Here is a 10,470-nt window from a genome sequence, read left to right on the forward strand (position 1 = left end):
CAACCTACCTCAACAATATGCATGAGGTAGTTCAAATTCCAACTCACTAAGATTTAGATTTTTAAGAGCTGACCTATTAGTAAATAATTCAGTTCTTGAAAATCTTTCCCCGTCACAAAATACTGGTCACAGTTTGAAACCAGTACATATAGCCCTGTGTTTTCATGAAAAGCACACAAAACCATGACTTTGTGATTATCCTTGATCGAGGGAGATCATTGGGAGGTTGGGAAGGAGGCACAGTGGTTAGACATCCTTTCTCTACCCCAAATGGTTGACATACTGGTGAATGCAGAATGTTTGGGGTGGATAAAATATAGTACCAACTGGTTTAATACTCTGGTTCTCAGTGAAGCGGCTGGTGTGAGGAGGCAATGGTAGTTAAATTGCGACAGTCGTGCAGAGTCCTGAGTTGTACCGGCAGTACACCTGTGATGTGGCTTCATTATAGGTAGTCCTGTTTACCGGTGTACTGCAGTCATCCAGACTACAATAGGTCATGAGGACTAGTACGATTCTTTGAAAGTGTTCAGCTAACCAAAAAAGGAAACAACAACTTCACGTAGTCTTGAACCCAATTTACCTCTTCAGAATGTATGTATGTATGTGGTCTTGTAAAGCGCACTGCTGCCCTGAGGCGTCGTGGCGCTGTAGACCGCTGGGGAACCCGTCCTGGCTATCCCTGTGAGATGGTCCCTACTGGGTATCTCCAAGGTGAAACCAGGCATCCCCGGCGAATGTGGGGGGCCGTTGTAGAGATGAGGCAAGCTAATGCCCAGAGTTGCCGAGTGTGATCCCTGGTTAGAGTAGGCACCGAGGTGAGAATTATCGAGTCCGCTGACCCTGGTCCACGACCCTGCCACGATGGGAATTGAACCCTGGTCCCGGGCCGTTCTCTGCTTCCGGGTCTGCCGCCTCTAACCAGTGAGCCACACCACTCCACAGAATGTAGTTGTAAAAAAGATAAAAGGCAGGCGTTTTTATACAGGACACAAGTGGGACAGAAAATGGGGACACGGGGGAGGGCCATCAACAACAGAGTAATGAGGTGGCATGCAAGGTAGTGCCAACAGGTCTCCAGGCCCATGCATTAAGAGACTCAATTGTCTGGATTAATCCTCACATTGCTTTCATGTGCCTTCATCTCATGCCCATAGCTCTCTCTTGGTATTGTTCATACCACAGGCCCAATGCCGAGCAGTCCTGATAAAACAGTGCTGCAGCGGGGTATTCAAGCATGTCTCTAACCACATCTCTTAATATAAATTGGGTATGCACACCAATGCCCATCTACGTCATGGTTCTCTGTATTCAGATGCTGTTTTGAGCCCTTAGGTGGGTTTTGGCCAGTTGTGTACCCTCAGTTACTTACCTTAAATGACATTATGTGTTTTATTATTTCAGCTGTGAAAGAAGCTGCAGTGCAGAGGAAGCACAACCTCTACCGGGACAGCATCGTCCTGCACAACAGCGATCCGAACCTGCACCTGCTGGGAGAGGGCACACCCATTGACTGGAGCGAAGAGTATGGTGGTGGGGAGCCTGACAAAGCTGCTCCCATTGAGAAACCTCGCCGGCAGCGGCAGGTGGTATCACTGATCCACGAAGATGAAAACACGCTCCCGTACGAGTCATGCATGGAGGTTCCAACCCATGAGGACATCCGTGAGGAGCCAGAGGTTGAGCAGGCTGAGTCCCAGCCCGCGCAGGCAGCACCAGAGGAACCCCTTTCTCCTGATTATGTCAAAGGAATCCGGGGCATGCTGGTGAAAGAGTTTGATGTGGAGGTACCTGTTCCTGCCGTTGACCAACCAGATGCCCCGATGACAAATCCTAGCAAAGATGAAGGGTGCAAGGCTTCGGAGACACCCATAGGTGAGGAACCTAAACGTGAAGCACCTGTACATGAGGAGCGCACCTGTGAAGCATCCACTGATCAGGAGCACACTAGTGAAGTGCCCAGACATGAGGAACCCACTTGTCAAGTGCCCACAATTGAAGAGCCTACCAGTGAAGCCCCAACCTCCAGTGAACGCACATGTGATGCGCCCACTACCAAGGATCCAGCCAGTCAAGAGTCCACTGACGAGGAACCCAGCCAGGTGATACCCTCCATGGCAGAACCCACACATGAAGCCACAGATGGTGAAACAATAGATAAGCCAGAGGAACCTCCTCGTCTTTACCTGGCACATTCCAACCAGCATGACAGTGGCTTCCAGTCCCCGAGCAATGAAGGGGAATATGTGGAAGAGAAGCCGGTGGTACCCGCCTCTCCAGTGAAGCCTTCCGTAGAGCATGTGGTTGTGGTTTCAAATACTGAGATTGATCGAACGGACCACCAAACGCCAAGTGATAAGAAGATCAGAGAAGATGTCTCCACCACCATCCAAGCAATGCTCGACAAGGCAGACCACATCGAATTGTGCAAGGAAACCCAGGGGAGGGATGAGGCCCTCACCCAGTTTTAAACTTGAACTCTTTTGGGGAGAGTGGAGTTGACTTGGGGGTGCATGCAAACACTGCAGGACAAAAGTGGACTGGCCACCAGAATGCCTATCATTCAGTTGCTTTATTTGGCAAAATATTGATGGGATTCGTGGCTGTTTAGATGCCATCTTCTGGTCCTCAGACTAATGCTTCCTGTGTAAATTGGCATGCCAGAGATGAAGTGAAGAGCGGGTTGAGTAGGAGAAACATACACTACTTCCACTTTTACCAGCAACTGAAAGAGAACCAACCCAAAACATTCACACAGTGAATGGATAGGTTCACTGGCTTGGTTAAGGACAACTTGAGTGGCAGACATTCCAGTGTGCCACGATCCTCCGGCATTGATCATGGGATTGTTCCCTTTTGTCTTCACATTCCGATACTAGTATTTTTTTGCTGTCTATTTTTGTTGCAAAGAAACCTTCTGATTAGGTTCTGCCTCGACTTGTGCACCTTCTACTCCATTCTTATCGGATGCTTGAAATCTTCAGCGATCTGCAACCGCGTGAAATGAACAGCAGCTGATTACACCCTCCCATTGATTTTGATTTTCCCTGCAATTTTGGTGCTTCATTAACTGGCCTATTGGAAGAGTGAGAGCGCGACAATGCTGATCACTTGAGTTCAATTGGTAGAGAACCCTTGATCACTTCCAGTTCTGTATCCAAGGCAAGCTCGGGCCACACTGTTCTTGTGTAGTCTTCAAGGCAGCTTTGCAAAGTGTTTTTTTGGGTTGCACCTCTATTTGACTGACAGCAGACATTAGCACTGGGATTCTCCCACATCACTCTGAAAGAGCCTTTCTACCCTGATGTGGGACAGCTTATTAATGGGGCCTTTAATAGATGTGTGAAAGGGTCTCAGTCCATGCTGACCCACCTCGTGCAATTACAGTCCATGCAACTCAATTGTGGCTCTACAACACTACACCTACCTAGTATTGGGTCTTGTCAGGTAGACCTGCCATTACCTGCATATCTTGACCAATCGTAAACTCTAGTGTTGGGGCACCCCACATAGCTTAGCCTATGAACCTTGATGCTGACATCCTTCCCCTGGGATTTTCCCATGTGCTCTTCCATTTCACTTGCACATTTCACCCAGTGCTTCCCACCAATGAAAGCTTATAGAGTTATTCACATGGATCTTAGCCCTTGTCTGTAGATTCCTTGTGGTTCTGACAGGTGCACCTCATGCATGTCTGAGGCTAGTTTACACACAAGATGAGAATGAGGGGCTGGTGCAGTGCTGCAGGGTTGAGGCGGCTGTAGTGTCCCTAGTGAGAGAAGACCTTTGTAGTGTCCCTTCTCAGAGTCCTTAAACTCTTACTCCCAATGGCAGGTTTGGATAGAAAACTATAGGACATGTTCCTCCCTCCACACCCACACTGCCATAGCTGTTTTGGGGGACTTCTTTGGGAGGTGTAGAAGTAATAAGAATGTTGAGGTTGGTCATACAGGTTGCAAGAAGCCACCAATTGCTAAGTGTTCTGGGATATCTGGGTTGGGAGCAGTCTAAAATCCTAAATAGCAGTTTTTCTATATTCCAGCTGTTGCTTTTTGTCTCTTTTGTCTGGTGCCCGATCCTCTAAGCCTACTGTATACCCTCTGTCCACGATTAGTAGTACGCTTTGAGGCATAGTGGTGTTCACAAACTGTGCAGCACTTTGGCCTTTATGTATCAACACATCTCCCCATAGACTTGGAATGAGTAAAGCTCTTTGATTCATCCGGGCCTCCTATGCACCTTACCCAGTGAACAGGCTGTGGGACTCAGCAAAAGAACAAATTAAGGAGCAACTGTCTGTACACACAGTTCAGCAAGGACTGACAGCTTCCTAACCAGTCATCACTGACTGTTTTGTGCAAAGGCCAGTACACCAAAGTGTGGGTAGTGAGAACTATGGAATGACAAAACTGTCTTCCTATCTCACTTAAGAGTCTCACATCTCCCACCTTTCCATCAAATACAACAAAAGGGACTGACTTTGATCCTATGCACAACTCAGGTCTCTGCCCCATAAGAAAACCATATTTCTTTTATACTAAACATTAGCCATCTGCTGTGTGTGTTTTAAAACGGTAGGGCTGACTTTGGCACTGGCTCATCAACATTTGCTATCTGCATAAAGCATGTGGTGATAAGAAATGTTGTCGTTCATAAAGCTCGCCTTTCAACTACACAGTGCACCATTAATGTTGGGGGGATAGAAATAGAAAAAGGACTTGGAAAGTGGACTTGGGTAGTTTCCTAATGAGGATTTGGTCCTGTGAATTAGGGCAGCTGGACGATGGGGAACAGCAAGCAACGGAGGGGTGTAGGCGCTGCAGAAGCATCCAAATAGAATGGGGGAGCACAGCCAGAATTGTGAGTGGGTAAAGTACCACAACTGTTAGGGATTACTTAACAGATCCCCCCCCCCACACACACACACACAAAATATCATGGTTCACAACAAAGAAAATCATAAAATCAGCACTTTTGTAAAAATCCTGGGTTTTTGTGTTTGTATTCTTACAAAGGTGGGTGCCATATTTTTTTTTTTTAAATACATGGGGTTGATACCGTCTTTACTGGCTCTGCGCCAGTATAGCAAGTGTGAGCAACATGCTAGCAGGCAGCAGAGGTATTAACTTCCTCTGTTGCCTGCAGTTAAAATGCACAAAACCCATTTCTGCTGTGGAAATAAGCAGCAGCCCACCTCACACGTTTGTGAGCCAACTGTGAACTTAGCAGGCCATTGAAAGGCTCTCCTGCCCCCCTCCCTCCTCTCCCCCAACACCCAACCCCCCCCCCCCCCCCCCCCAACCCTCCACTGCACTCCTCTCCCCCGGGCCACAGATTCAAATAGTGTACAACTTGAACTTGATCTAGGTTGACTATTAGCACATCGCCTGGGATCGTTTTTTATGCCCCCGCTACCGTCCCTATCCCCCCTCTCACTAGTCCCTGCACACAGCAAGAATTGTAGGTTTTCTGTTGCCAGAAAAAGCAGGTTTCACTGTGTAGCTGGCTCTCTTTGGCATTGGCCATCCTACTGGTCAAGGTGCTGTTCTACTAGAGACTCTGTGAGGTTACAGATTGGGACACAGCACAGTCTAAAGCAGTAATTTTGTTGCAGGCACATTATTTGGCCACTGCAATAATTCCTCGAATTTTTAGGTTTTGGCCAGCAAATTTTGCTTTTCTTCGCCACAATATTTGCCACGCAAAGCTGCAAAATCCTGGGGGATCTGACCGAAGAAGAAGCACAGTAGAGTTCAGGGAGAGGCGGAGAAGCCCCCCGAGAGCAGGAGGTACACAGGCTAGCAGGGTGCACAGAAACAGTGACAAGCGCAGGAGGCCGCGGAGGATCGCCCTAGACAGTAGGAGCTGGCAAAGTGGCCGCCTTCTGGAGGGCAGTCTGTCTTATAGCAAGTGCACCAGTGAGAGGAGAAAAGGGGCCAGGACCAGCAGGATGAATTGGAGGGGCACCACAGAGAGCAGGAAGGATGGGAGAACCTGTCCAGAAACCATAAGGTAAAGGAGGAACATCTGGGGAATGTGACTGTGGTGTAGGGATACCACAAGTAAGAGGTGCAGCTGAAGCACCTCAGGAAAGGAGCAGAGGCAAAAAAGCAGAGCAGGCTGTGGTGGAGGAGAACCCCAGAGAGGCTAAGGAGATGGTGTGCTTGTTCACACCAGGGGGTGGCGGCTCACCTCAGGCATCCACAGCGGGGAGGAGCACAGTAGCGACAGGCTGAGGTGGAGGAGAACCACAGGAAGGTGGAGAGATGGGGTGCTCGTTCACACCAGGGGGTGGCGGCTCACCTCAAGCATCCACAGCGGAGAGGCACACAGTAGGGCCAGGCTGCCAAGGTCACACCTTGCAGAGACTAAATGTGGTTAAGCAAGACCGAGCTCGGCTGGCAGCAGAAGGCGCTGGAGGAGCTCCATGGGGAGGTGAAGGAGGAGCGCAAGCGGGCAGCAGCAGATATCTACATCAGACAAACCGAGAGGAGCGAAGCCCAAAGCAGAGAGGATGTGGTGAAAGAGGAGTATAGCAGGGAGTGTAAGTTAAGGAAGAAGCACAGTGTAGAGTGGTTAGCAGAGGGAAACGCAGATGCTTCTACTTCTTTCAGACACCAGCACAAGAAGTGGGAACTCTTCTCATCTAAAAACTAGCGCAGTCTGCGAAGGAGACATTTCTGTGTGGTAGACTTAGGGCCATGTTAATGACCCTTGTGATGCAGGGCCTGCGCAGCAAGTCACGTTGCTGCAGTGCCCTGCGTCACAGGTAGAGGGCAGAAGTGTGCCATATTTATCCTATGAAGCACATTCGTGTCCTTTCCCCTGTGGCTGGTGCCGCTTTGGCAGCGTAGCGCCAAGGCAGGCCCCCGTGCGCTATGGTGCAAGGGTGCCTGTGTTGTAGGCAGGATTGTTTTTGTGCAGGAGAGTGAAACAATTCCCTGAGGCCTTTGGGGGAATAAAGATATTTCTCCTCGTTACGCCTCACCTGGAGAGGCGTATCTTTTAGACGCATTTCCAGGTTTTACCAGGTTGGGTAAATCTAGGAATGCGTGAAAACCCATGGGGGTTGTTTGGGCACATCCACTGCAACGCCTGCCTTGTGCAGTGTAAGGCAACACAGTAGTTTGCACTGGATTGCATTACTCCATTATTTGTGACGCCATTCATAGCCATGCAAAGTGGCTTTGCATGACTTCAAAGATGGTGAAAGAGCGTTGCAAACCAGCTCATAAATGTGGCCCTTAATGTGAGTTGTCAATGTAGGTATTGCTATTCCTCTCGCAGCACTGACGCAGACTGAGGCCATTGTGAGTTTCAGGTCAGTTTAATTCGTTAGGTCTGGACAATATTTTTTCAATTCCGTAGTAAGCACAAGCGGACAGAAGTAAAATCTGCAGATTTCTTTGACCTGCTTTCACCTGCATGGACTGAAAAAGACAGAAGGTTTGAACCAGATAAAAGCACGAAATGTGTACAATTGGTCTATTTTACTTGCAGAGCGGACGTGGGTGTTTTTTAGTCCAAATTCAATTTACAAGGGAAATGCAGAAAATCACAGTTTCGCAATTTCCCTATTAATTATTTCAGACATTCAAAACATGATTAGTCGATGCCAATAAAACTAAACTTTGACAAAACACCATTTCAAGCCAGCCCGCTAGTTGGCAGAATTACGCACTCTATTTGTGTGATTCCAAACTAGTCAAACATCAAACTGCTGTTACTAAGTAATGTATTTCTGCTGTGTCGAAACTCACAATTACAGTAAACCGGTTTTGTGCAGACACCTGTACAGACAATCTGCGCAGCCCGGACAGACTGATCAAATGACTTGGGTGCAGATTATTAGCAGAGACACAAGGTCTTTGTTGAGACACTAATGGGAAGATGTACATACTTTTCCGTAGACACTAGCACAGACCGATGTGAGTCTTTCCTTTCGGACACTAGCACGGTGCAATAGAATTTCTCTTCTCTGGATATTTGCACAAATCAAGCGAGCCCTTCTCCCTGATTGATTTTAATTCTTCTGAAGGAGCGGCAGTCACTTCCTAGTTTACACCTTTTAATCTTTCTACAGAATATTTCTAAAGCTACCTTAGCCACCCACTCTCAAACAGATCCTCTCCACCACAATAAGTGTAAACTCTCTATTTTTGTGTAAGACCATCTATTTATGTTGCCAAAATGGCATTATTCCTCAGACGAAATTCCCATTTCTCAAAAGTACTTCAATTGAAGGTGAAGGGAATCTCTTTGCTGTTCCTCCAATCATTCCCAATGTTAGTTCTTTGATGCTGGCAGGCAGTGTTAGGCAGACCACGAGCATACGTTCACTGAATTGGGGATGTCATTAGACACAGGGGCGGCCTTAGGCATGTGCAAGCTGTGCACCTGCTCAGGGCCACCAAACCCCAGGGGCCACCACGCCAATATATATCCTTAATATAATAATCTTATGAGGATGGATGCATATTGGCGTGGCAGCCCCTGGCAGGGATTTGGTGGCCTCCGGCTCTCTTCCACTTCCATACACCCTGACCCCCCCCCCCCCCCCCCCTCTCTTCACTGGCCTCCGCGCTCCGCCCCGCCCAAACCCCCTCCTCCGGGGCCCCTACCTACGCTCCCTGCCCAGGGCCGCCATGAGCCTAGAGCCGCCCTTGTAATAGACAGGATAACAGAATGTGTTTTTGAGTTCAACTGATAGCGACCTGACATGCCGAACCAACGACAGGGGTGTGAAGAGCATACAAACACCGCTTTCTCCACTTGGCCCTTCTCACATGAGTGTCATGGGCCCTTTGGCAAAGGGCGACGGCGATTGAACACAATGGTAGTCTCAACACGAAAAACACACGCTCAAACACCATGGTAGTCTCAACACAAAAGACCCATGCAAACCCCATGGTCAGTCTCAACACGAAAGACATACACTCAAACACTAGAATAGTCTCAACACGAAAGACGCGCAAACCCCATGGTTAGTCTCAGCACGATAGACACACGCTCAAACGCCATGGTAGTCTCAACACGAACAATGCTCTCAAACACCATGGTTAGTCTGAACACAAAAGAAACACATTCCAGAAAAAATGGCGGGGAAGGGGAGGGATTCTTTTACCAGCGGTGCCCCGCCAAATTCGCAAAGTGCCTTATTAAGGGAATCAAACCGTCTCCCAGATATTTTATTGAAAATGTTACACAGATGTATAAATATGCTATTAATATTAATAATAATAAAAAAGCTTTATTGTACAAGCTGCCTCTGTGGTTTTTGTATTCATCAATTCTTCCGCTTGTGGGCTCGGTGTGGGATTGCTCGCTGGATAGATTTAGGGCCCTAGGGTAGGTGGTCCTCATTTTCATTTGTGTATATGGCTACTGCCCCAGAAAGAAGTAGGATACCCAGCAAACAGACTACCTGGTGGAAATTGTGGTACTATAAGCATGTCTTTTTTTTAAATCAAGGCATAGCACATAAATAACTTGACTTTCTTGCTGTTTAATTTTGTCTGTTTCCCATCCTGTTGGCTGCACAGCACCAAGTCCTGTCCTGAAAACAGGTAACACTACTTTTGAAAGAAGGTTCATTAGTACATTCACATATTGTGCATACTTCTGCCACTTCGTGCTTGGATCCAAAATGTTTTCAAAATATTTGAAGTACAGGTTAGCTACATTTAGACACTAATGGCCATATGTATCATAGCTCCGTTTTGCGAATTGTAAATAGCGATTTTTAAGGAATCGCTATTTAGAAGTCGCAAAACGGTATGTATGAAAAAAATCGCATTTTTTTTGCGATTCCTTAATCTTCCTTATTTGCGAATTCGCAAGTTGCGAATTCACAAATAAGGAATTATTTCCAATTCATTCCTATGGGCCAGGAGGCCCATAGGAATGATTGTGAAATGCATTTCATTTTGCGATTCGCAATTTGCTAATCGCAAAATGAGATTGATTTCAAGGGTGCAGGGGTGTCTCAAGGACACCCTGCTGCACCCCTGAAATCAGCATGTGAGTGCATATGGCGCACATACATACCCTATGGGCATGTATGTGCATCACATGCCACATTCAAAAATGCCAATTAGTGTATTTTGAAAAAAAAAACGCAATTTACCACCAACTGAAAGTTGGTGGTAAATTGCGATTTCTTAAGCTAAATTCGCTACAGTAAAATGCTTCATACATTGCAATTAAGGAATCGCAAAATTGCGATTCCTTAAATGCTATAGCAAAATAAGGAATCGCAAGTATTTGCGATTCCTTAAGATGCGATTTTTTGATACATATCAATTAATGCAAAACAGCCTTTTGCGATTCGCAAAGGCAGAAATTCGGCGAATTTCGGCCTTTGCGAATCAAAAAAGGCTTGATACATATGGCCCTAACATTCTTTATTGTTTTGATGCCATCCTTACATTTATTTGTGATTTTCATTAGATCCGCGATCAGTTTCTCATC

The 10,470-nt window shown here is 47.0% G+C and overlaps 1 protein-coding gene across 1 annotated transcript in view; it reads left to right on the plus strand.

Moving 5' to 3' along the window:
• Positions 1–5,023, plus strand: part of NIBAN2 (niban apoptosis regulator 2) — a 270,668-nt gene extending 265,645 nt beyond the window's left edge. Inside the window, exon 14 of the mRNA XM_086921115.1 lies at positions 1,405–5,023. Within this exon, the coding sequence (XP_086777241.1) occupies positions 1,405–2,471 (1,067 nt within the window). The 3' untranslated portion in view covers positions 2,472–5,023. The remainder of the gene's footprint in view (positions 1–1,404) is intronic.
• Positions 5,024–10,470: the final 5,447 nt, after the last annotated feature.

Source organism: Lissotriton vulgaris, chromosome 5, assembly GCF_964263255.1.
Source record: "Lissotriton vulgaris chromosome 5, aLisVul1.2, whole genome shotgun sequence".
NCBI lineage: Eukaryota > Metazoa > Chordata > Amphibia > Caudata > Salamandridae > Lissotriton > Lissotriton vulgaris.